Source organism: Sapajus apella, unplaced genomic scaffold (assembly GCF_009761245.1).
Source record: "Sapajus apella isolate SASKATOON/1434 unplaced genomic scaffold, GSC_monkey_1.0 scaffold43, whole genome shotgun sequence".
NCBI classification, from domain to species: Eukaryota; Metazoa; Chordata; class Mammalia; order Primates; family Cebidae; genus Sapajus; species Sapajus apella.
The window spans coordinates 15210049-15236946 of record NW_022436983.1 but is presented as its reverse complement, the minus strand read 5'-3'; the positions used below and the strand labels follow the sequence as shown (position 1 = coordinate 15236946).

The window sequence follows — 26898 nt, the reverse complement described above, 5'->3', positions numbered from 1 at the left end:
GGGGCGGCGCTGACAGTCTGGTCCGCGCTGGGCAGCGGGCGCAGCAGCGGGCAGGCGGCCGGCAGGCACACGGAGGCAAAGCCCCGCCGCGCGCGCCCCGGCCCGCGCCCAGCGCCGCACCCCAGCCCGCCCGCGGGCGCCCACCTGCCGCCCCGACGGGAGGCCCCCCGCGGCCGCAGCCGCTGCCCCGGGCCGGGCGCCCGCGGCGGCACCATGAGTCCCCGCTCGTGCCTGCGTTCGCTGCGCCTCCTCGTCTTCGCCGTCTTCTCGGCCGCCGCGAGCAACTGGCTGTAAGTCGGGCCGGGGCGGGGCGGGGCGGGGCAGGCCCTGGGGGCAGCGGCCGGTGCCAGGCGGCGCGGGGCAGCGGACGCTGGGCGCCCGGCAGGTGTCTCCGCCGCGGGACCTGAGGCTCGCTTGCTCCGCTACCGCCGCCACGACCCCAACCTCCCTCTGCACACCCGGGGTCCCCTCCTGCCGGGGTCCGGCTCCCTGCGCAGAGGCGGCAGGGGTGGCGGCGGCAGCGTCCGGTGGCACCCATAGGTGGCTCGGGGCGCTCGAGGGCGCCAGGGGTGCGAACGCAGGGTGGTGGCCTGGGAGGGGCGCGGGGCGCGGGGTGCAGCTCAGTCGGGCTGTCAGGTCGCCGTGGAAGCCCATTGCAGGGAAGGGCTCCGGGACATAATAGCAGGTTAATCCCGAGAAGTCCGGAGCGAGCTCCCCGCGCCGAGCTGCGCCGCACTGCGGGCTGGCCTGGAGGCGTGCAGGGACCTGTTTCTGCTTGCGGGGCGGGAGCCGGAGATAGAAGGAAGGGACTGGGACGCCTGGTCTCTCAGGGCCCGGGGCCTTGGTTTTTCCCTGGGTCAGGAAGAAACTCCGTCCAGACCTTAAAGAAGATAACGGCCCCCACCTCCCCGAGTCTCGCCTAAGGAGGAAGGGGTGGTAACCGCTGCTGACCTGTCTGTTTCTCCTTGACTGGGTCTGTGCGCTCAGGGCGCTCCCTGGGTAGGGGCGGAAGGTTTGCTGGGGGGAGGGGAACTAAAGGGATGAGCTCCAGTGAGTGGGTGGACAGGGAGCAAGAGGACCTGCACTCAGTTCATCCCCGCTCAGAGACGGTTCCCCATGTCCCACGCTTGACCCTGGCCCCAGTTCCTCCTGCTCAGAGTTCTGCCACCATCCGCTGTGGGCAGCCAGTGGGGAGCCAAGCTCCAATATTGATCTGAAAAGCATGGGGTGGGAAGGGGGATCGCCAACAGTGTAGCTGGGGTTTCCATGGAGACAGGGAGAGAGGAAAAATTCTCTCTGCATCAAGACCAAAGAACAAATATCTCCCATGAAATTGCCCCGAGTGTCCAATGGCTGTTGCTATGAGGTCATTGTGGCCAGCCGGAGCCCTCCAGGCTGGAAGGAGCGTGTTTGCTGGGGTCAGAGCCACCCAGGGCTTGGGGGACGGAGGTGATGTGGAATTCTCCCAGCTGTTCCGAGAGCAAACTCTGAGGCAGCCCGAAGTGGCTGCGGAGCTTTTGTTTTTCTTGGAGCCTTAATTTGATTAACACTTCAGGAGCAGTGGCAGAGTGTACAGAAACCAGGGCACCACCACCTTCTCCCACTGCCCCCCTGCAGGCCACCCCCCTGAATGCTGCCTGGGTCGCAGAGCTGGGGAGGGAGCTGATTTGGACTTGGAGGACCCTGGGGGTCCCTGGAGCTGGTTCTTGAATGCATGCGTTCAGAGCCGGAGTCTCCAAAACAGATCTGAGCATCAGGAGGAGCAAGAACTTGGTCCCACCTGCCCAGCACCACCAGAGATACAAAAAAGCAAAGAAAAAAAAGTGGCAGTCCAAACGTCTGGCCCAGGCCTGCATGGAAGTCAGCGACATCTGCAGTGGAAAGTCATTCCGGAGCATCTGGTCTTCGACTGATTTTACAGATGAGGAAACTGAGGCCTAGGGAGGGGAAGCTACTTGCCCAAACTCAGAGCTAAGCACTGAACCCAAGTGTTCTGGCTCCCAGGCAGTGGCCTTATACCCCCTTCCCTGAAGCTGCCCCAAACCGCAGCCAGCATGGCCCGGGTGGCATCACCACTCACCTTCACCCATGTTCACCCCCAGAATCCCAGCCAGGAAGGCAGCCCTGGCTTTGGATCACACGAACCGTGGGGAATTCCAACAACTCAGTTCTCCTGACTGTGCCGTTGGGCGTGGGGTGAGGAGGGGCGGCCTAGGAGGAGAAGAGAGGTTGGCAAACCTGTTCTCTGCAACGGTGATGGTTCAGGTTGCCACGAAGCAGGTCTCTGAATGACCCAGCTCACTCCTGCTCCACCCCCGGCTTCAAGCCAAGGGTCTCTCTGCTCTGCCCAAGGCAAGAGGAACAAGGGGCTTCCCAGGACCCTCCCAAACCAGAGAGGCTATAAAGGAGAAGACCCTGGGCACACACCAAGGTTGGGTCCGATATTTATCAGCCTCCATCAAACCATCAGCTGGCCACGGACGGCAGCGCTGGGGGAAATGGATGTCACAGCCTGGCCTCCCACAAGCCTAGAGTCTAGGTAGAGAGACATGATAAAACCACAAATGGGTGGAACAGGGCGCATGCTCTGTGGCTGTCAGAGGAAAGAACTGAGTGTGAGCCCGAGCAGGCAGAGAGGGACTTGGTCTGAAACTGTAGGATCACGACAGTAATAATTATTATAATGACTCCTACCGCATGATCTAAATCCCAACAACGTTTCAATGCCGTTACAGACAAGAAGGCTGGGGATCGTAGAGGTAACTGCCCAAGTCACCCAGCTGGTAAACGGCAGAGGTGTCCAACTGAAAAGCTGCCTCTAGAAGGAAAAGCTCGGGCAGGCAGGTGCCCCTGCAGGCATGGTGGCTGGCACTGCATCCTTTCAAGTGTGAGGCATGAGGAATCCTGGCCGCAAGAGGAGAGCGGACAGCACCTGCCACGGGGCAAGGTCTGGGTTCAGCTCCCCTCCCAATCCCTGGAGTCAGGCTTCAGTCCAGGGTGGGTCTGCTGGCTGATGGCAAGAGCCAAGGCTATCTGTTGTCTCGGAAGAGCGGGTGGCCTGGTGAGGAGGCCAGGTGTCCCGCCGCATGCAGATGTTGGACAGGATGGAGCCTGGAGCTGGGAGGGCAGCCTGAAGCCTGGGCAGGCCCCGAGAAGCTGGGAGCTATTGATTAGACTCTCCTGTCTGGCACCCAGAGGAGCCGGCTGACAGCTTGTGACAGCTCCCACCCCCGAGGGAGGGCCGGATACAGAGTCCCTGGGGGAAGGCTGGGACTCTGCCCTCAAGGAGGCTGCCCTGCCATGGACCTGAGCTCAGAAATGTTTCTGAATGTCCCCTCTTCCCTGCACTGAGGCTGTGCCGGGAGTCAGGACACTGGGTTCCAGTCCCAGCTCTGGGCCACTTATTGGGTGGCCCCTTCCTCCCTCTGGGCCACAGTCCTCAGCAGATTGTTCTGAACCCCAAATGGAAGTGCTGGGGAGGGTTAGGGAATAAATAAGCTAAGGTTTCAGGATTGCAGATCTCTCGGAGGAAGGTAGTGGGGTAGCAGGGTTCTAGCAGAATCCCACGGGTGAGGGATGGGAGCCCATGCTGCACTCCCATGGGTGAGACAGGCCAGTGGCATGGCCAAGAAGCAGGTCTTCGAGATCCAACTGAGTTCTGCCCTGCGAAGCTGATTGACCCTGGACAGTTTACTCAACCTCTCTGAGCCTCGGGTTTCTTATCTGTAAAATGGTTCCCACTGATCCAAATGGTGCACGAAGGTGGTTGAGAAGAGTCAGCCCATGCATGTAGCAAGCTGGCATGGGGCCAGCCACACTGATGGAAATGGCAGCCATGCCAGCTGCTGGAACCAAGGGCTGCTGTTGGGGAGCTGCAGGGCCATGTCCCTATGGATAGGGGTGGTGGAGGAAACAAGTCTTCAAGCTGCTGCTCCCAAGCTCTGTTTATCCCAGACTGTCCCACCCAGATCCACTGATCTCACACAGATAGGATCTTAGGCTGCAACCCCCTTGCTCAACAAGGGTGCCTGCAGGAGCTTCCCAGAGTCAAGGAAACCTAGCCTGGCTCACAGGCCCATCTTGCCGGCCAGAGGAATTGCTGCTGGGAGCACCTTTCAGTGCCCTGGGGGAGATGAAGGAGGCATCACGCGCTTCACTGGCTCTGAGTCCCCACCGGTGTGCGACTTTGGGCCAAGCTCCCCTAAGCCTGCTTGCCCGGGGGGCAGGGGGCCTTTTACATCTCCCTTGGCTGTAGGTGGAGTCCAGCACTCTGGGCACAACTCCCTGGGGCAGGGATGGGACACAGCCAGCCCAGATGTGCAGTGCCAGCCACACAAGTACAGATGTGGCCCATCTCCCCCAGGAAGTGTCCCCCTGATTCTCAGCTTTAAAAGATCCCTCTCTCCCCTGTAAATAGTCAAAAGTCCATCTCCTTAGAGCTCCTCCATGGCTCTGGGCAGTGAATTGCAATCACAAACATGCTCATTGCACTTTACAGTTCACACCAGGCTTTCTCAACCTCCACATCACTGATATTTGGGACTGGATACTTCTTCTGTATGGGTCTTTTCTGTGCATTGTAGGATATTTAGCAGCATTCCTGACCCTTACCGGCTAGATAGCCAGTAGCATCCCTCCAGGTGACAACACAAAATGTCTGTAGATTTTGCCAAATGTCCCCTAGGGGATGGGGGTGCAAAATCATCCCCCCATTAAGAATCAATGGTCTACAAAGACCTTTCCCAACCGATTACCCTATTTGAACCACACACCCTCCCCTCCACGCCTCACCACGACCGCTTTCAGAGGAGAGGAGTGAATATTGCTTTCAGCTCCACTTCAGAGGCCGAGACGGGCAGTGACTTCCCCAGGGTCATTCTGCAAATCAGAAGCAGGACTGGAATTGCTCTCACATGTCCAGATTTTATGGTTTTCATCCCCTGCCTATAGCACCATTTCATATTATATATAACTCCAGTCTAATAGTGTGGTTTCTTTACTGCTTCTACAAGGTTATAAACATCTGGAGGCCGTGGCTGTGACATAAACACCTCCGAATATCTTACAGTGCCTGGCACGTGCCTGCCAGGCACTAGGTGCTCAGCCATCTTTGATGGATGAATGGAAGGCAGGCTTGTTCCCAGAGGGTTCCCAGCTGTTGTCCAATGGTAGCCCATCTTCAAAGGCCTGGAGTAGGAGGAAGGCTCTGCTCCACTGCTCCGAGGCTCGGGGGATACTAAAAAGCACAGAGGTGGGTGGCAGGAAGTGAGATTGTTGCCCCTCAGATCTGCTGCTCTGCCCCTCACCCCTGGGCTGGGACAGACCCTGAGAGCCAGGTTGAGGGTTTTTCCCCCAGCACTGCAGCGCCCCAGGACCAGACTCCGTGGGGGAGGGGGGGGGGCGGGTGGCTCAGGCAGCAGTCACGACCCAGCTGTCTGCTACAGTTTGACTTTCTTCCCTCAACCCTGGATTAGCAATTGAGCAACACAGCAAGCATCTGACAAGACAGTGCTCCCCAAACCTGTTGAAACTCGCCCAACTTAGGCCCTGTGGGTGCACTCGGAAAGCTGAGTATTTACAAGGCTCCTCCTCTCGCTTCTGCCTCTGGGAAGAGGGGCTTAGGCTGAGCCAGTGGGGCGCAGATTGGCCAGGGAGCTATGTGTGGGGTGACAGATGCCTGCCGTGGGCCCTCCAGTCACCTCTCCACTGCATGGAGCAGGCGCAGCTGCAGGCAGAGCTGCGACCCCAGGGTTGCTCTCCAGATTTCCACAGGAGTTGCCAGGTTTTATCTCTGAGTCCTGAACTGCATCTTCTGTGATTCAGCCAACCTCGGGAAGGCTCGCTCCCTGCCGTGACCCCACCAGCTCCCCCTCCCCCATGTCCTGGCAAACTGAAACCAAACTGTGTTCTGAAGGTTCCCTGCCAAGTCAGACCCCGCAGAGGAGGGGACCTGGTCTGAGGAGAGAGAGGGAGGGAGGTGGGAGGAGGAAGGGATGCATCCTTCAGGGGAAAGGAGCCTCCGACAGCTCACATGTATCTTTGGAGAGGCCCATTAGAACAGCGGGAATGCTGACCGGCCTGGGGGCCCTTCCCTGCGGTGACTCTGAACGGTCCCTTCAGATCCTATTTCTCACTCTGTTCACACAAGAGCCCTGAAATCCCAGGATTGGGCACCAGAGACCCTTCCCCAAGGGCTGGAGACTGCAGAGTAGCCCCTCCTTATTTGGGTGCCCAGCTGTTCTGGTACCCCAAGCTTCGAGGCATCAGAGTGAGGGGGTTCTTGGGGATTCTCAGCTCAACCCCCTTGGGGAGGCTTCATGCCAGGGATGGCCTGGGATGCCCCCATGCAAACACATCGAGCACTTCCCTACCTCAGGGCCTGTGCTGGGCACTCAGGGCCTGTGCTGGGCACTTAGGGCAGTACAGCATGGAGGTGGTAGAACTCTATCCCAGGGCTCCCAGAGCTGTTCCCACAGCCGCTGGAAGCAGCCCCACAGCCCTGTCACCCTAGCCAGTTATTCTCTGCTTGGGGGATGAGCCACACCAAGGTTTCCTCCCTGCCCTGGTGGGGGTGGGAGTAGGGGGTCCAGCCATGGGCTCTCCCAGGACTGGGCCTTTGGAAGGGATCCCCTAAGGCCAAAGAACTGCCTGGAAACCGGGCGCCTCACTCCAGGACGCAGCACTGGCTCTCAACAGTTCACCTGGGGTTTCACCTGTCCCTCCTCTTTCCCCACCCTAGGTTCCCTCAGCCCAGCAGGGAGGACAGTTCAATGGCTCAGTGGCCACAGGACATGAAAGGTTCTGGGGACATGGGTTAGGTGGGTCTGCTGATCGAGGGACAAGGTAAGGTCAAGCCAGCCTTCAATTTGACGCCCACTCCCCCTAGCAACACACCGGCCTTGGGGAGAGAATGGAAGTTCTCACCTGACGGAGCTCTGGGGCCATTCAGGCTCCTGTCCAAGTGGCTACTTCATGGGAACGCATACACCAGCGCTCTGAGAACACACACAGTGAGATGGGAAATGGGGCGGGGCTCCCAAACAGGAAGTGGGGGACACAGAGCCCTCAGGAGTGAAATGTAGGGGGCTGGGGTACCAGGATACTGGAAGTAATGGGAATTGGGAAATCAGGAGTCAGACAATGAGGACACTGAGGCTTCCAATGATGGAAGATGCGAGTGAAGGGTCCCAGGAGACAGGAAAGAGGGAATGCGGAGCAGGGCACACTGGCGGTGAGGCTCAGGCTCCAGGGGAGGCCGCTATCTCTCTCCACCTGAGGAAATGCACTTGGGCCAAAAGAACCTGGCCTGGGCCTTGACAGCCCTGAGACCATGCTAAAGCTGAGGGGTGAATGCAGGGCCCAGTGCCCTGCAAACCATTATGACTGTCTCCAAAGCCTGCCCCTCTAGAGGTGCTGGACCAGGGGCAGCAACCTTCCAAGGCCCCAACAGCTCCAGAGACCACAGCCCTCAACACTCTCCCGCCAGCCCCATAACCACCCAGACATCTGTCCCCAGCACCCCTTACTCCTGAACACAGCCCAGACACCTCGCTCTAGTTCAGAAAGGACATGGGCTCTAGAAAGACCCGTCACGGGAAGAATCAGGCCTCCTCCCTCAGGCCACTGTCTGTTGACTGCCAAACGTCATGCCTCAGTACTCTGGGTCCTCTTTGGCTTAGGAGCCAGAGTGACCTGTTTTCAAATCCTAACCTTCCACTGCAGGCTGTATGGCCTCAGACACATGCTTCTCTGAGCTTCTGTTTCCTCATCGGCAAAATGGAGGGGAAGACACCTGCCACGCCAGCCCTGCACTGTTGCACTAAGGACATACTGAGGCCCGTGACTACCGATGGCAGGGCATGAGTGAAGGTCGCACGCATCCGCTCTGTTATGCCTACAAATGGTTTCCAAGTCCCCTTGATACTCCTGAGCTTATGCTGGACACACGCTGTCCCTGCCCTCACCCTGCTGTCCCAGCTTTTGACGTCCTAGCAGCACCACCCACTCTGCCCGTCTCTCACACTCCCCAGCCTCACAGGGTCTGACGGTCGCCAGGAAACACACTCTCGAACTCTGCAGACCTCATCTGGAGACTGTCAAAAACCTGCCATCGGGATGGCTGCCAAGGTCATTCACTGTACCCCGGGGGAGCACGCCCTACCTCTCAGGCACAATCAGCTGAAAAAGATCGGGAACCCAGGTCTAAGAGGGCCAAGAGAGCCAAGCAAAAAAACACTCAAATGAGCGGAAGCCAGCCCAGGTCTGGTCGTGGGTGCAGCAGAGGGGCAGCGGGAGGAACCGGGAGAGGCTACGGGAGGGGTGGTGACGGCCCCAGTGGCAGTGAGCATCTTGATGCTGCTGCTAGAACAATGCTACAGCAGAGACGAGCATCTCCTGCAAGCACATTTCATTCATTTAGGCCTCCTGGGCACAGGAATCCCAGTCTCCCCATTTTACAGATGAGCAGGCTGAGGCTCAGAGACGTTCACTAACTTGCTTCAAGCAACACGAGGATGAGATTTGGACCTAGGAGTCCCTGGTGCGTGTCCTTACTGCACCGCCTGCCACGGCGAAGGCCAAGGGTCCCTGGGGCTAGAGCACCGTGAGGGGAGGACAGTAGGATACCAAGACTGTGGTTGTAGAAACGTTCAAAGATCTAAAAGTGAGTGGGGAGCATGGTGAGGATCTTGGAAATCAGGTGCCATCCCCCTAAGAACACAGTCCTGGATGGGGACCGGGTTCACTTTTGCCCCTACCAGCCCGCATCCCCCAAGGCAGCTCTGTTCAGTGGCCACTCTGTTTTCTTCCGGCTCCCCCTCCCACCCACTTGGCCTCCTTCCTCCCTGGTATCGCAGGCACGACCGCTCCTGAGGAGGCTCTAAATGTGGCCCAGGCAGGCAGGGAGGCCAAAGGGAGGGGGCAGAGAGGCCTGGGCTGGCGTCCCAGCCCCCACCTGGACACCCGCAGGGCCACCAGGACACTGATCTGCTTGGCCTCCCAAACGCTCCAGCTATTTCCCGTCCCCTCTCCTCTTGACTCACAGAGTAAGAGCCGGGAGGAATCGCAGAGGTGCAGATTTTCCTCTAGGAATTTGTATATTTTTTTAAAAAAGCAAGCAAACCTGGAAAAGCTTGGGACAAGCCCAGCTAATTTTAGTTTCTAATGAAAACAGCAGGTGGCTGAGAGGATCTGATCTCCCTGGCAGGGCAAGGGCCCTCCAGCCTTGCAGGCTATAGGCACGGGCCGGGCTCGGGGAGGGCCTCCTGGGAGGAGCCTGCAGGACCTGTAGCCCTCGCTGGAGAAGATCAGGGCATGAGCTGGCTAGTAGCGGCAGCAGGGGTGGCCTGGGCTGGTGGGGTAACCTGATCAACGGCAGGGCCACGGCTAGAGTCCTGGGTGGCCAGGGCAGCAGGCGGCAAATTGCTAAGCCTGTACTCCTCGGTGGCAGGAAGGAGCCTAAATTGGGGCACTTCATCCAGGACAGGAGGAGCCTCTGGGATGGCCAAGGCCTTGCACAGCCTGCCCTGGCCCACCCATCATGCCCTGGCTCTCTGTCACCCCTAGAAAGGGCTGGTGCACTCCATGTTTGAGCCTGGCCCGGCTCCAGGGTCAGCGGATGGCACACATGTCTCTGGGATTGAGCCACCCTGGGGTGCTGGACGGGGATTCCTGAGGCATCCAGGACTAATCAGGCCTTGCTCTGATGGCTCTCCAAGCCCTCAGCAGACCAAAAGACCACGGCAACCCCCACATTCCTCCTTCATCCCTATCCTCCCCGATCCTGAGCAGTCTGCCAGGAAGCAAACAGAGGGAACCCCGTCAGAATAGAGCCCTCCATCCTTTCTGCAAACATTCATTAAACACCTTCTATGCACCATGCCCTGTGCGAGGCACCAAGGGTGGTGTTAGCCCCCTCAGCAGGTAAATGAGGCAGATCCACAGCCAGGTACAGAGGAAAGAAGGTTGAGAGTCGGAGCTAGGTTTGCACTGCAGCTCACAGCTCTAGCTATGGAACTTTGAGCAGGTTGCTTTGTCTCCGTAGCCTCAGTTTGCTCATCTGTAAAATGGGACCAGACACTAGCTGGATACTGAAGCGGGCAAGCAGAAACATTGTGGATGAGGGCCTGTAATGCCCGGGATTCTCACTCTCTAGAGCCAGTGCCCAGTTCCATTTCCAGCGCTGGCACCCAGCCCTGCCCAGGCGAGACCCTGGGGTCTGGGGGAACAGGGGCAGGGGTGGGGCTGGGCCCCATGTGTACGGAAGGGGACAGCTGCTGTGCCAGATGAAGGCAGGGGCTGGGGGTGGGCACTGGTGCCAACGGAAGAGGTTGCTCAGCTCCTTCCTGGAAGCTGGCCCAGTGACTCATGGCCACGGCAGCCCAGCAGCTCACCCGAAGCCCCTGTGACTGTCATTCAGCCTGTCTCCCCTTGCTGCGTTCTGAGCCTGGGTGGGGGGATGTGGGGTGACTCCCCTGCCCTGGTCCATCTCACTACTTGTTCAATGGCAAGAGACACATCTATCAGCCTGGCATGGGGCGAGCAGACCCCTGAGTCCTGGCCACACCCTACCCTGCCAGCAGAAGGAGGCCCACCGCCTCTGACAGTGGGAAAGGCCATATGGACCCCCCGGTTTACTGTACCCATGAGGAGACAGGCTCCAAGTATGGCAGAGACTTGCCCAAGGTCATGGTGGGTGGGGGCTGCTACCCCTGCCCAGAAAACCCCTGCCCTGGGGTGCCTCCCTTGACTAGAGGCCAAGCACCAGCACAGCCAGACGCAGCTTCCTTGGCTGCAAGCGGCAGGAGCAGAGGCTGAGTTGGGGATGGGCCAGCTCTGTGCCCCCACATCACAAACAGGGCCCCCACCCTTCTCTAAGAGGCCAAGCCTGGGTCTGAGCAGGAAAGGATCCAACATCAGGCTCAATTCCTTGTCCCCCCAGCAAAGGACACCTGTGGCCTCCTGAATGGGGACCTGGCCCACCGCCAGTAGCCGGGCTCTTGGCGCCCCCTGCAGGCCAAGAGCAACAGGTGGGACTGGCTCACAGGCGACCCAGGGCTGGGCAGAGGCAGGGGAGCACACGGGCAGGGCTCTCCGCCTCCAGATACAGCCTCTGCTGCCTCTCAGCCCCCTTCCTGCCCTTCCCTTCCCTCTGAGGGGCTCCAGGCTCCTGCCTGGGGCTGGTCAGGACAACACCATTCTGTGCATCCCTTGGGCTGCACCTGGTAGAGAGGAAGGAGGGGCGGGGAGGCCCCTGGGAGACCAGGAATGCAGGGGGTGGGGAGGTTGGCCTTCCTCGACCTGAGACCACTTTGCACTTGCCCCATGCTGCGCATTTGCCCCCACAATTACCTGGCACCTACAATGTACCTGATCTGTCACACAACAGATCATGGGCGTTCCTCTCAGCACCCTCTGGGTGAGAACTGTTATCTCCATTTACAGATAAGGAAAGCCAGGCCCAGGTGCCACAGCCACGGGGAAAAGGAAACACGCTGGGGATCGATGCCACAGTGAGGAGGAGAGTGGCATCCCTGAGTCAGAGCTCCCTCTGGCTGAGGAAACATCACCCACACCTACCCAGACTGCTCTCCAGACCAGTGCCTCCCAGCTGCACCTGAGGCATATTAAAACCTCAGATGCCCACCAACCCCCGCCGGGGCTGGGGCCCAGGCACGTCCACTTTCTACAACCCCTGCACACGTTTCTGATGCACAGCCAGATGCAAGAACCATTGCTTGGTCTGATCCACATACCTGACAATTAAACTTAGCTGCTGCCTGCAAACCTCCAGGGATGGGGAGACGACCCCCAACTGTACCCTGGCTAGCATCTTTGGGTTGAATAAACCCAGCTTCCAGCAGTCTCTGGCCCTGATGTCAATTATAGTCTGTGGGCCAGTACTGTCTCTACCCAAGGCTGTGAAGCCAGGCAAACGCCAGGTTCAAGTCCAGCTCAACCTCAGTGGCCATGTGGTTCTGCACATGAGGCAAATTATGTAATCTGTGTGCACCTCAGTTACCTCCTCTTTCAAATGGGAGTTGGTTGGCTTTCTGAGAGGATTAAATGCAATAATGTAAAGTCCTTAGCCCAGTCCTAAGTTCCATAAAAGTTAGCTATACTTATCATCAGAAAAACTACCCATAAATAGGTCTTTCTGTATACTTTTCTATTTGCTCACCATTCACTCATTCCCTCATTCGGCAAACAAATAGCAACTTCCTGCCTCGTTGCCTCAGACCAGTGTCAGGCCGTCTCTGACACACAGATCCCTCCTGCTCCAGATAGCAAAGCAGTTCTTTGACTCAGACAGAACCAGTGGTCCCTTCTCTTATTACAGATGAGGAAACCGAGGCCCAGAGAACAGTGACCTTCCCTTTATCCTTCTTCAAACAAGACATTGGTGCAGATTCCTTGATAAGATGCAACAGCTTCTTCACTGCCACCCCCAGAAAATCCCCGACCCTTGGGAGACTCGGTTTGCTGAGCAAGCCCTGGGGGAGGCCTGGCTCAAGACGCTCACTCTTTTTCCAGAGCCTTCATTCTGTGTGGCTGAGGCTAAAGGTAGAGCCAGGCCTGGAGGTTCCTACTAAGAGGCATGGGAAGGCTCCCCGCTCCATCTCTGGGCCTCAGTGTGCCCACCTGTAAAACGAGGGTTCTGGGCCAGATCCCCTGTTAGGGAATATTCCTTAGGTGTGATTCTCTGCATTCTGTTGCTCCTCCAAGAACCTGGAAGGCAGCCTTGCCCCGGGAAGTGATCAGATGCATCAGATGGGAAAGGGGGACTTCCAGAGTCACCACTCGGCTCTCCTCTCTCGCGGGCTGCCTCTTATGCACCTAATATGAGCACTTGGCCCTGGCTGGGGACACTGGGGCAAAGGGTAGGGCAGGCTGAGGGGCAATGGTTAGGGTACAACCTCTGGGTTGTCCAGACCCGAGCTCTAATCCAGGTCTGCCCTTAGAGCTGGGTGACCTTGAGCCAGTCACCACTGGCTCGATTGACACTTAAGTGCTCAGTTAATGCAAGCTCCCCTTCCCTCATGAGCGGTACAGCTTCTCCCTCACAGGGCCCTTCCCCAGCTCCCATCCCAATGGCACTTTCATGTCTTGCTCCAGGTCCCTTTACCTCCTGTCCCAGATCACAGGGGACAGGGCCTTTCCAGGCCCCTTGAATGCCACTGAGGAGGACAGGCAGGAGAAAGACCTATGAGTTTGAAGGAGCTTGAAGCTCAGTTCCGGCACTTGCTATCTGTGTCACCTTGGGCCTGTCACCCTCTTGGCCTTCATTTTAGAATCCATAAAACGGACCGGGCATGGTGGCTCATGTCTGTAATCCCAGCACTTTGGGAGATGGGGGTGAGCAGATCACCTGAGGTTGGGAATTCGAGACCAGCCTGATAAACGTGGAGAAACCCTGTCTCTACTAAAAACGCAAAATTATCTGGGCGTGGTGGCACATGTTCTGTAATCCCAGCTACTTGGGAGGCTGAGGCAGGAGAATCACTTGAACCTAGGAGATGGAGGTTTCAGTGAGCTGAGATCGTGCCATTGCACTCCAGCCTGGGCAACAAGAGCAAAACTCTGTCTCAAAAAAAAAAAAAAAAAAAAAAGAATCCATGAAATGGGCATAATGATCACCTCATAGATTTGGGGTGAGGATGCAACAGGGCAAAGTGCAGCCATGGTGCGCGGCACTCAGGAGGTGACCTATAACCGTGGTGCTCTCATCCTCCACTGAAATCGAAACACTCACGGCCCCTCCTCCCCCCTGTGCCTGGTCCTGGAGCACCTTCACAGAACTCCTCTCAACGAGATCGTGATCCTTGCAATAACCCTCTGAGGAGTAGCCATCGCTGCCCCATCTCCACAGAATAGAAACTCAAGGGGCAGAGGGGAGAGCACGCTGCGCTTGGCTTTTTTTTCCCCCACAGCCCACTCTCGCCATCACCACTCATATCCTGACTACCACGGGACCCTAGCCTGTCACTGCCCTCATTGTCCCACCTCCAAAGGGCTGCAGCAATGACACTGGTCTCCATCTGGTGGTCCGAGGATGTGGCTGGCAGTAAGGATCTTGGTGTTGTGACCAGAAGGTAGGCCAGGGTCACTGGGGTTCCTGCTTCGGGCAGGGAAAGAGAGACCCTGGGCAAACAGGAGCTCCAGCCTCCTAGCTAGAGGGCATCTCGGCAGGAAACAGTTGAAGCCCACAGCCAGGTCTGGGGTAAGGTCCTGGCACAGACAGTGGCACAGGGCCACCAGGGCAGAGAGGGATCCCGCAGGGACTCAGTCAGCTTCCCTCCCACTGCTGCTGCCTGCTTTACCTGACTTGAGATACAGGCCTTTAGTGGAAGACAGCATCTCCACTCCCTTGGTGCCCCTAGAGCTGGGCAAGAGGGCTATAACTGGATCCAGAGAGAGGTCAGCAGCCAGGCCCAGTCACTGGGACAAGCGCAGGCCTGGTCCTGGGCCGGGAAAGATGAGGAGGTGGGCTCTGCATCGCATGCCACCCTCTCCCCAGGTACCTGGCTAAGCTGTCGTCAGTGGGGAGCATCTCAGAGGAGGAGACGTGCGAGAAACTCAAGGGCCTGATCCAGAGGCAGGTGCAGATGTGCAAGCGGAACCTGGAAGTCATGGACTCCGTGCGCCGCGGTGCCCAACTGGCCATTGAGGAGTGCCAGTACCAGTTCCGGAACCGGCGCTGGAACTGCTCCACACTCGAATCCCTGCCCGTCTTCGGCAAGGTGGTGACGCAAGGTGAGAGAAGGGTGTGCGGGGCTGCAGGGGAGCCTGTGGTGCCAGGGCATGGTCCCAGGCAGGAGATGAGATGCTCGTGAGCAGCAGGACTATTACAGGTCAGTTCTGAAGCAAAACCAGCACAGGGCCCAAGTGAGGGCATAAAGGACACAGAGCGTTGGGGACCCAGGGACAGGAGGACGATCCAGGCGGGAGGCAACATGTGGGACAGGGGCCATCGGAAGAGGCAGCAGCTCTGTGCTGGTGCAGCACTCAAAAGCATGCAGTGTTTCCGAGAGAGCTGGCCTCCTGGAAGTATAAGCAGATGATGAAGGAAGAAACTGAGACTCGGACAGGGTACAGGACTGACTTGCCCAAGGCTCCTCAGAGGGAGAGGAGCAGTCAGGGCTCAGACCTGAGGCTCTGAACCCCTGGCCCAGGGCTCTTCCCACCCCAGCACTTGGGCCCATCCCATTCCTTGGTACATCTGACCAACCCTATTGTGCACCTCTAGCATGGCCAGGCCGGAGATACAGGGATGAGCAGAAACAGAGGCACATGGAGGTTAGGTAGCTTGCCTGAGGTCATAGAACTAGAAGGTGGCAGAGCCAGGACCTAACCCCTGGCAGTCCCGCTCCAAGGTCTGTGGTCTTACCCTCGATAAGGAAACGCTGTGATCAAAGAGCCAGGGGAGCCTGTGGGAGCACAGTGTGGACATCACCCTGGCTGGGGCTGGGATGCTCAGGGAAGGGTTCCCTGAGGAGGTTGGCCCTCAGCTGAGACCAGACATATGAGACAGCATGAAGCCAAAATCAGTGGGGCCAGGATAGAGCACATTCTGTGGAGCTGGAAGTCTCCTCCAGAAGTCACTGGCCAAGCCCCTGCCCTCGAGGAAGTACTCTAAGCCACGGGCCCCTTTTTCTACTTACTGAGCATGAATCTGACACTACCGAGCCACTAACCATCGACAGGGCCCTTTGACTTGCTCAGGCAGCAGGAAGGGGTTGCCTGGGCCAACGCTTCTCCTGGCACCTGTGGTCCTGGACGGCCCGGGCTGCTGGGCTTGTGGCAAACCATTTGGATGTTGCTGGAAACCAACTGTGATAGAAATTTGGAAGCCATTCTCCTAGGAGCTGGCAGGGGCCAAAAGGCATGATCTCGTTTGGCATTGCTGAACATCGCTGCTCTGGAAAAGCAACAGAGACCCAGCAAGCAGCCTGGCAGTGGAGGATTTCCCAGGATGGCAGTGCTGCCTCCAGGGGCCCTGAGCTGCCTGGTCGATGGGGCCCCAGAACCAGCCTCAAACGGCAGCCCCTGAGCCTGGGAAGCCCTTGCACACAGTAGGTGTGTCTTGGACAGATCGGTGGATAGACTGGCAGATTTCGTATGGCAGGCTGTCACTCTCTCCCCATCTCCCTTTCTACATGCAACGCCCTCTACCCCAAATGCCCAAGCCCCTTCCTGAGGGCTCAGCAGTTCCCTCCTCTGCAACACCTTCTCAGCTCTCCCTTCTGGGTTCCAAAGCTCTTTGTTCTTGCTGTGTGATTTGTTTTAATCATCATTTCAAACTTACAGAAGAGTTGCAAAAGTAGTACAAGGAGTTCCTATACCCTCTTCACTAAATTCACCAACAGCTGACACTTCCACCCATTTGCTTTGTTATTCTCTATTTAGAGAGATGTACACACATTTTTGTCTAAACCACTTGTGTTCACACTGCTTCTAGCACACCTTTTAGATTGAAATGTGCATCTCCTCACCCAAGTCCATTCCTCATCACTAGGACTTGAGCCCTTCAAAGCCCTCATTGACCTGTTTCTCAGCATGTGGCAAAGCCTGGCATGGAGGAGACAGTGGATGCCATCTAATGACAGAAAGCAGGTCGAGGTCGAGGACTCAAAGGAGCAAGGAAGGGAGAAGCCTGGGGCAATGCTGGCCTGAAGCCATCATGGGTACTCGGGACCCAGAAAAAAGCTCTCCTTACCTATGGTGGAGGAACCAAGGGGGCACCCAACACGGGCTCAGCAAGTTCTGAGGGACGCTGATATTCCTACTAGGGCTGGGTGTCACCTGCTCTGGACTGAAGTCTGAGTGGTGGAGTCAAACGTCCAATCCCCTTTGGAGAAGGACGTGTCAAGGTGCCGAGACTAGGCCAGTCACACCCAGCAGGTGCCAGTCGTACTTGGAGGAAGAGGCTGAGCTCTGCTCACTCATTAAACTCCTCCTCTTTGCATTTTTTGTTTTCTTCCCTAGTAAAATTCTTCTTAGAAACTTCTTAATTTGTCTCCACTGACTAAGAGGAAAAGAGGCTTGTCCCTCCTGAAGTTCAAGAGGAAGCCCTGCTCTCAGAAGGCCCAGGGATTGGCTGGTGAGGCAGATGGAGGAAGGGCATGGACAAGCATGACCCTAGACAAGTGACTGTACTCCCCTGAGCATCAGTGTCCTTGCCTGGCACCAAAACCACACGCAGACCCACCTCATCAGGCTGTCACGGAGATACAGTGACTTCATGCATGGCAAGCACTGCGTGTAGACCCTCACCTAAGAAGGGCGCCTCCCGTCACCAGCTGCTGTCACCTGCAGCAGCCAGTGTAAGTGGGCCTCACTCACATGCCCAGCCCTCAGGACTAGGGACATGGCTGGAGCCTGCATACATGAGCGGCCTGGCTGGGTCGTGGCATCAGACATGGAAGACAGAGCTAACAGACCAGACCAGCCCCCATGGGGACTCAGAGGTGAGAAGGAGCCCCCATTTGTTGCGGGTCTATCGTGTGCTGTTGCATCAGGTCACCCTTGTGACACTGTGAGTTTATGGTCCTGTTCTCCCACATCACAGCTGAGAAAGGAGACTCGGCAAGCAGAGGGTGGGAACACCCCCAGCCCTGGGAGTGCCAACTCTTGGCTGGGAGATTCTGAGCAAGGTCTGTGCCCTCTCTGTCTCAGTGTCCTCCTTGACAACCCCAGGACCAGCCTCCTAGGATTCCTGTGAGGATCAGGGAGATTAGGAAGGGCTAACTGACCCCCTCAGGGCTCAGGGCTGGGGGGATCCCACTGCCAGCACTGCCCCAGGTCTCAGCCTCCCCTGCTCCTGGCCTGGAGGCAAAGAGGACAGTGAACTAATAAAGAACAGTGAGGCAGGTGTGTAATTTGGGGCAAAACTGTGTGTTCTAGGCTGAAAATCTACCAAAAATTTGGTAAAGATGGCATCTGGCATGGCTGGGAGTGCGGGGATCAGTGGTTCTTGGCTGAGCAGGTATTCAGGGCTGGATGTGGGCTGGCCTCTGTGTTTTAGTCACTTCTTAATCCCAAGGCCTATTAAAATATTAAATGAGCAGGCCCTGCACATAAAAGGTAACTGATATTCAATGAATCATTAAACACTGGATGAACTGATAAATATCCAATAAACCAATAAATACCCATTGAACCAAAGAGTGTGAGGGTGGGAGAGAGGCTACAGGGCCTGGCAAAGGTGTGTGGGGCCTCCGGGTGGGCTGGCCTGGGCAGGATGGGAGAGGTAGGAAAAGCAGTAAAAACTCCCCTTCTCCTGCTCTCCTCCATCTGCAGACAGCACCGGGCCTCCTCTGCGTCTACCATGTCTCATTCTATGACCTTGAGCAAGTCCCTGTCCTGAGATGAGGGATGTGATGAATTCTGAGGCCCCTTCAGGCTCTGACTGCTATGGCTGGGAGGCCATGTGGTGCACTGGCCATAGCAAAGTGAGGGTCCAAACCCAGGCCTGTGTGTCCATTCCCCATGTCTAAACCATCTAGGATACCTTCCTGAGTATGGCACCAAGTAGACCTAAGAAGCAAATGCTCTGTAGTCCTGGGTGTGCCTCACTAACACCTGCACTCTCACCTTTGTCCTCAATATTGGCATCACACTGGACCCAATAATGGGTTGAACATTTTTTCTCCTGCATGACCTCTGTGGCCAGCCTTTTGATGCCATAAGTTACAGAAGATCTGGGGAGAGGGTACCCCAGAGACACTCCCAGACTGGAATGCCTTGAGGCTCCAGTGGCCAGACACACACAAGACAATTAGAAGATAAAGCTGGTGACATCCTGATTCTGACACGTGGGGCAGGGAGAGAGAGGTGTGAGGTCTGGCCTGCTGCGGTGGCATTATCCCCATGTTAGAGGTGAGAACACTCAACTCAGGAAGGCTCAGAAAGAAAGGTCACACTGCTAGTGAGAATCCAGTACAACTTTGCCTCTGAAACCTTTGCTGTTTCCCTTATCCTATGTTGTCTCTTAAATCCAAAAAAGCTTCCTAGAGGTGGTTTCAAGAAAAGCTGGGGTTTTGCACATCTAAGAGAGTAAAGGGAACTGGAAACGCAGGCTGGGCAGGGATAGAGGTTGAAGAATGGGGGATAAGGTTATCCTGGGAAACAGTGCCTGTCCTGCCCCACCTCCCCAAGACTCCAGCTGGGCCTCACCTCCATCAGGATACCGGCCCTGGCACCCAGGGGATCAGCAAGCCTATGGCTTCATTGCCAGTCCAATTCAGCCTTAGCCAGTTCTCCAAACAGCTCAAACACCCTTCCTTCTCCCATATCTGGGAAAGACTTCACTAGTGATATGCTCCAAAGAGCAAAGGCTGAGTCCCACAAGGCTTAGTTCCAATCCCTACTTGGCCATTTACTACCTGAGGGACCGAGGGCAAGCCACCAAACCTCAGCTTTTCTTCTATAGAGCAGAGCTGTAGAGAACTGATTACTGACTGTCATGAGCCTTAGGCAGCACATAGCAGGCCCTCAGAAAGAGTGGCTGTTACTGGATCTACAGGATAACTGAATTCCCAGGCAGTGCAGCCTTAGCACCTTGGAAAAGGTGGCATTGAGGCTGGACCCAGAGGACACACAAGTATTTAGACCTGTGATGTCAGGGGCTGGGGATGCTCTGGGAAGAAGAAACAGTGGAAGAAAGGAGCTGGGTATGGGAAGGGGCAAATGGCCGTATGAAAAAGGAAGAACACCAGAGAGTTCTGCCTTACCCTGGCCCAGGAAAGGACCAGGTGAGGATTGCCTTCCTCCCTTGGAAAGCCCCTGGCCAGGGCACAGAATCTGCCACCTTGCTAGGGAACCCCTGCTGCTACCTGCCCAGGTGGACCATAGGTCTTTCTCTATGTCTGAGTGGCCCCTGGGAGAGTGCTCTGCCAGATCCTCCTCGAGCAAGCAGGGCTCCAGCCTGGGCACCTGGGCAGAGGTGAGGAGCTGGGAAGGGCCACCACACTGGAGTCCAAGGGCTAGAAGCCAGGACTAGGTGGAGAAGTCCAAGGGCTGGAAGCCAGGACTAGGTGGAAAAGGCTAGTGGAGGAGCCTCCACTAGGTGGAGGAGCCACTGTCAGCTTTAGGGGCACGGACGCTTGCCCACATCTTCCAGACTTTCTAGGGCCTCCTGTGCTGAGCCCAGAGGCCAACTGCTCACCATCCCCCAGTAAAAAACCCACAGAAGGAATTGGGCTTGTCCTACAGCATGTGAAGTTTGGTGGTGGGAGGGGACCCTAAGGAAGCCCTTCTTGGCTCCATATGTGGGAGGTGGAATTAACTGCATGTTACTCCCAGGGGCTCAGGGGCTCTGGGAGGCAGAATAATGTCAAGTTTGAAAGCTCTGGAGTCTGGCTGCCTGGGTTCAAATTCTAGCTCCACCACTTCCTGGCTGGGTGTTGTTGGACAAGTTGCTTCGCCACTCAGTGCCTCAGTTTTCTCATCTGTCAAAGAAAGATGAAAGTATCTACTTCATAGGGTTGTTAGGACAGGTATATAATATATGTAAAGTGCTTAGACAGGGCCCAGCACATGGTAAGCTGCCTATAAGCTTTAGCTCATTATTATCTTCCTTCCAGAATCTCTTCTGTCAGGCTCATCCCAAGCTGAGAAAACTGGAGTGTTCTTGCTCCTGAGGCCAGGGCAAAAAGAACCTGGAGTCTCAGTGGATGAATGTTGGTTTGGGGAATGAGGCAGAGGTCTCTCTGAGCAACCTCCCTGGTGGCCCTGCACCCCAGGGACCACCAGTACACAGGGGAGATCAGCCTGGAGCTGGGGTTGGGCCGGAGCGACCTGGGAGCCAAGACCAGCAGAGGAGGAAGAACCATGCGAGGCCAGGCTGAGGCGACAGCCCCATCTCCTTCTTTGAGTTCCCTTCCCCCTTGATCTTTGGGGCAAAGATTTGTGCTGGTTCAGGCCTGGAAATACCAGAAATACCAGAAACTGAAGTTGTCTCTCTTTGGGCGGCCACAGCATAAAACCAACCAACATGATCCTGCTATTAACCTCGATTAACTTGCAGAAGACTCCGTTTCAGGCTGTCGAGGCTCCATTGCTCCAGCCAAGCCCCCCAACGCTGGCCCAAAATGGCCAAGCCAGGGCGGAGAGCGGGCAGTGGAGAGTGGGTGGTGGGCACTATCGCCGGCTCAAGGCCGAACCAAGAACAGAGCGTCCTGAGTGGTCGGGGACTGAGCTGCCTTCTACCCCAGTGCTCAGCCTCTACTACCTCTGTCCACAGACGGGCACAGAGAAGGTGATTGTTTCCATCTGACCATGGTGACTGCTCCCTGGGGCAGCCAAGAGCACAGGCCTGGGTGTCACAGAGGTAATTGCCAACCATGGGGCCAAAGCCTTCCCCCTCCGCTCCTGCGGACACAGACACTCCGGCAAGAGACAGAAGGACAGTCACAGCACACAGAGGCCTTCCTCACAGGGTCCAGGAGGGGAGCATGGCCTGCTGTCTGGTCACACACCCAGCCAGCCACGCATACTCCAGCTCACACAGTGTCTCCCACCCCCAGAAAGAAAGTCCACAACAGCTACACCCCCGAGGCACAGTTCTTAGGATAAAAACATCCATTCAGGCAGCGGACGAGGGCCGGCACCAAAATAGAATCACTGAGAAGTCATGGGGCAGAGGCAGACAGACGCGTGCTTGAGTCTTGGTTCCGTGGTACTCTGGCTGGGTGACTGGGACCAAATCCCTTCCCCCACTCATCCTCCATTTCTCCATCTATAAAATGGGATAAAATGAAGCCCCCAGTGGTGGAGAGCTTATGCATAATAGGTAGCTCCTAATTAGCCACAGTAGGGGTCAGGGGTTATGTAGAGGCTATTGTTACTACATTTACTCTAAGAAATGACGTTTTCAGAAACAGGCCCAGTCTGAGGAAGGGGCAGGATCATAAGGTGGGGTGACTCCTCAGAGCCCAGTGGGGCCAGCTGGGAAAGGAAGCCAGACCTGGGTATTATGGTCCAGTCCTTCTTCCTACCTGTAGCCTTGGCAAGCCAGTTCACCTCTCCCAGCCTGTCTGGTCTTCCATAAACCTTCACAAACCTTCACAAACCTTCTGGGGAGGGAGTAAGAACAGCTTTCCACAGGAGCTGGGAACACAGGCTCTGAAGCCAGACTGTCGGCTGGTTCAGTGGCCTCGGAAAAGCCAACGAGCCTCTCTGTTTAAATGGAGATGGCAATAGTACTGGCCTCCTGGGTGGTTGTGAGGATGACAGGATCCTCACGTGTGAAGAGCCCTAAGCCTTGCCTGGTTAAGAAAGCAGATCCAGGCAGGGCGCGGTGGCTCAAGCCTGTAATCCCAGCACTTTGGGAGGCCCAGGCGGGTAGATCACGAGGTCAAGAGATCGAGACCATCCTGGTCAACATGGTGAAACCCCGTCTCTATTGAAAAAATACAAAAAATTAGCTGGGCATGGTGGCACGTGCCTGTAATCCCAGCTACTAAGGAGGCTGAGGCAGGAGAATTGCCTGAACCCGGGAGGCGGAGGTTGCGGTGAGCCGAGATCGCGCCATTGCACTCCAGCCTGGGTAACAAGAGTGAAACTCCGTCTCAAAAAAAAAAAAAAAAAAAAAGAAAGCAGATCCAGCTATTGGTGTGATAAGAACCGGCGCCGTGGGGTGCCTAGCACACAATTTCTGCCTGTCTTGCTCCCTCCTAGCCTCCAGCATGCAGGAGGCCTCATGTGCCCCTCCCCTTCTACAAAGGAGGGTGCAGGGAGGAGCCCTAGGACCCAGCTCTGCCCTCCCTCTGCCTCCCACAGGCACTCGGGAGGCGGCCTTCGTGTACGCCATCTCTTCGGCAGGTGTGGCCTTTGCGGTGACGCGGGCATGCAGCAGTGGGGAGCTGGAGAAGTGCGGCTGTGACCGGACAGTGCACGGGGTCAGCCCAGAGGGTAGGTACAGGAGGTGGTCAGAGTGGGAGGGCGGCAGTTTTGGCCTTGGCTCTTGCTCACCCCAGCCCTCTCTGTGCCCACCACACCCCAGGCTTCCAGTGGTCAGGATGCTCTGACAACATCGCCTACGGTGTGGCCTTCTCACAGTCATTTGTGGATGTGCGGGAGAGAAGCAAGGGGGCCTCGTCCAGCAGAGCCCTCATGAACCTTCACAACAATGAGGCCGGCAGGAAGGTAGTGTGGCACTACCCACACCAGCAGTGGGGCAGGGATAGCGCGGGCAGGGCCCCACACACTCTCCCACCCACACGGCCACTCAGAAAACATTTCTGCAGGCTCTTGCCAGCACCTGGCACCTTCTATAGGCCAGTGGGGTTCAGGACAGGCCAGGTGAGGGCACAGACAGGTGGTCAGGTATTACAGAACAGGGTAAGTGGCCCCCTCCATACATGTGCCCCCTCCACACATATATGCACATGTATGTCCATCCTTGTCTCTCACACACACTCACTCCCCAAAGAAGCGCAGAACTAGGATGTGAACCTCTCTCCATCACCACGAAGATGGTGTATCTAACTGCAATGCCACCTGCCTACCAATGCCTGCTCCCCAAGGTTCCTGTGGAGGGCAAATGCGGCAGTGCTCTCCCCACCCACAACCTGTCACTCACTGTTGGTAGGACACCATCCTTAGTGCTTCTCTTTCATCAATTCCCAGTGTCCCAACTGCAGGGGCAGTACCTAATTCACCTGTCCCAACACTGCTTAGCAGCCCAGTCCCACAGAATTCGTAAGATGAAGCACAACAGCAAATCTGACTGCAGCGTCAGCCCCAGGGACCTCAACTCTCCGCTGTCAGCCTCCAAGACCCCTTCCCTGCATCTCCTGATGGCCCCTCTCCCCTCCCCTCTCCCATAGGCCATCCTGACACACATGCGGGTGGAGTGCAAGTGCCACGGGGTGTCAGGCTCCTGTGAGGTGAAGACGTGCTGGCGAGCCGTGCCACCCTTCCGCCAGGTGGGTCACGCACTGAAGGAGAAGTTTGATGGTGCCACTGAGGTGGAGCCGCGCCGCGTGGGCTCCTCCAGGGCGCTGGTGCCACGCAACGCACAGTTCAAGCCACACACAGATGAGGACCTGGTGTACTTGGAGCCCAGCCCTGACTTCTGCGAGCAGGACATGCGCAGCGGCGTGCTGGGCACGAGAGGCCGCACGTGCAACAAGACATCCAAGGCCATCGACGGCTGTGAGCTGCTGTGCTGCGGCCGCGGCTTCCACACGGCGCAGGTGGAGCTGGCTGAACGCTGCAGCTGCAAATTCCACTGGTGCTGCTTCGTCAAGTGCCGGCAGTGCCAGCGGCTCGTGGAGCTGCACACATGCCGATGACCACCTGCCTAGCCCTGCGCCAGCAACCACCTAGTGGCCCAGGGAAGGCCCATAATTTAAACAGTCTCCCACCACCTACCCCAAGAGATACTGGTTGTATTTTTTGTTTTGGTTTGGTTTTTGGGTCTTCATGTTATTTATTGCCGAAACCAGGCAGGCGACCCCAAGGACACCAACCAGGGCCTCCCCAAAGCCTGGGCCTTTGTGGCTGCCACTGACCAAAGGGACCTTGCTCGTGCCTCTGGCTGCCCGCATGTGGCTGCCACTGAACACTCAGTTGTTATCTGTGTCCATTTTTCTACTTGCAGACTTACGGTGGAGTAACAAGGAGTATTACCACCACATAGCTACTGACGGTGTCATCGGGGAAGAGGGGGCCTTATGGCAGGGAAAATAGGTACCATCTGATGGAAGTCACACCCTCTGGAAAAAAGAACTCTCAACTCTCCAGCACCCATACACACACAGACTCCTGGCAGCTTAGGCCTAGAAACCATGTCTCTCAAATGCCCTGAGAAAGGGAACAAGCAGATACCAGGTCAAGGGCACCAGGTTCATTTCCACCCTCACATGGGCAGCTAGCGGTTCAATCTCTGTGGGCCGTTCCAGGCAAGAGGAGGGAGGTGAGGGCAAGAGAAGGCTGAAGTCCCACCCTAGAGTCCAGCCTGCCCCAGCGTGCCCCCTAGGAGGGGGAAACTTCATCACTCCTCAGACCCACCCAAGCAGGCATATAGGCTGCCATCCTGGACCAGGGATCCTGGCTGTGCCTTTGCAGTATGCCCCTGAGTCACCTATCACAGTGCTGTTCATCCATGCAACTGAAAATGGAAACCACACACACACACACACGAGAGAGAGAGAGAGGGAGGAAAGAAAGGGCTGTGCAGTAAAGTCCTCTCCCATTATCCTACTCAACACAATTTATTGAGCAAATACTATGTGTTCTAGGCGGCCCTATACAGGCCACCTCACTTGATGGCCACAACAGTCCTGGGAAGCAGACAAAACAGGAATGCTAGTGCCCATCTGACAGCAGACAGAGCAATGCTCACCAGACCTCAAAGCAAGCTGGATGGAGAGGCAGAACCAGGAGAGTCCTCCAGCCAAGACTCCTCCTTGGTTCTTATACACGGAGGCAGAGAAACTGCAGGTCTTCTTGGGTCTGAGCCTGGGGCAGGGGGGTTCTGGCTAGAGGAAAAGGGGCAGGGAAGCAGCAGGAGCCAGAGACCACAAGCTGAGCTGGAGCCCACATGGTTCCTGAGGGCAAAACAGGCTTTGAGAGAAGACATGAATAGCTGGAAGGCTGACAGTGAGGTCTCAGCAGTGTACCCATCCCCAGCACCTCTGGGTCCCTGGGGTCCCAGGTACCATGGGTACTGCAAGATTTCCCAAGAAACAGCAGCAGCAACCCGGGCCTGACCCTGTGCAACCGCCAAACCATCAGGAGCCCAGCCCAGGCTTGTGAGCAGGACATGCAAGGAGCAGAACCTTGCCCCTGACCCGGCTACTTCTCAGATGGGCTCCCAGTCAGCAGAGGAACTTGCTGTCAGCCCAGTTTCCAGACTGCCCCCACACTGGGGCTCTAAGTTTCAGGTCTGAAATCTTGTGCTCTGTGATCCCATTTGGGGTTCCCATATTCCAAGCTCTTGGCTCCTGTGTTCAGTGGCTGAATTCAATACCTGAGATTCAGCATATGGGCTCCAGCCTGCAGAAACTTTTCTCCAGGCATTGTGGTTTGTGCCTCCTAGTGTTGGCTCCCTCACAAAGACAGGGTCAACACCTTTGGCCCCCAGCCAAGATCTCTGCTCACTGTCCATACAAGGAGGAAGCCAAAACCAAGTGAGGTGTGGAGCCACATTCAAATGTGGGGATAATCTTGGGGCAGGCCAGCTCTGATGTGGATGAAAAGCTGGGCCAACTGTCACCACAGCTGCCCAGCTAGGTCCACTGCTCCTCTGGCTAGCTGTTCAGCTGTCCACTAAGCACAGAAAAAATACTAACCCTCACTAGCAGAGGCCAGATCCAGAAAAAGGGAAGTGAGGACCGCTTCCCTCCCAGAGACAAGAGCTGAGCCACTCTCCCCATCCAAGGAACAGTAGGTCCAGGCTGGATGCTGATATGATGGGAACTGCCCTTTTCACCTGCCAGGAAGCTCCTAAAGCAGATCCTCCTGGGGTTCTGAAGGTTGCAACCTAGGTTAATCAGATCAGATTCTAGGAACCACTGCCCAAGCTGACCGCCACCAGTGCTACAGAGGTCAAAGGAATCCACAGCCACAGGAAAAGGAGCTTCTTTGGACATGCCCAGCTCCAAACAGTCCTGGGGGAACTGGTACAACCCTTACATAATCCACCCCCTCTTTGCCCCACCATGGCCTGGAAATTGGCCAGAGGGTCCACATCCTGCCCAAACCCCTCTCCTCTCATGCCAAGGCAAAGGTGATGTCCTTAGGCCTAGGGCTAGACCAACCCCAGCTCTGGATGCTGCTAGCCCATTCTGCTGCCCCACCATCCTCCAGTTTTTCTACTAGGCTCTTTGCCATTGTGATGTCCTCATGACATAGTCTGATGCATGATAAAATGATTATTTCTTTATCTTGCAA

The 26898-nt window shown here is 56.6% G+C and overlaps 1 protein-coding gene across 2 annotated transcripts; it reads left to right on the top strand.

The window, feature by feature from the left end:
* Window positions 1-26898, top strand: WNT4 (Wnt family member 4). Of its 2 annotated transcripts, none has more exons than XM_032300726.1 (5): window positions 1-290; window positions 14516-14751; window positions 22780-22911; window positions 23003-23145; window positions 23829-26898. In XM_032300726.1, the coding sequence occupies exons 1-5, from the start codon at window positions 214-216 to the stop codon at window positions 24294-24296; spliced, it is 1056 nt and encodes a 351-aa protein (XP_032156617.1). In that variant the 5' UTR covers window positions 1-213; the 3' UTR covers window positions 24297-26898. The 2 variants fall into 2 exon arrangements, with proteins under 2 accessions (XP_032156617.1, XP_032156618.1); XM_032300727.1 differs by lacking the exons at window positions 1-290; window positions 14516-14751 and adding exons at window positions 14769-19999; window positions 20034-22287 and having other exon boundaries at window positions 22606-22911.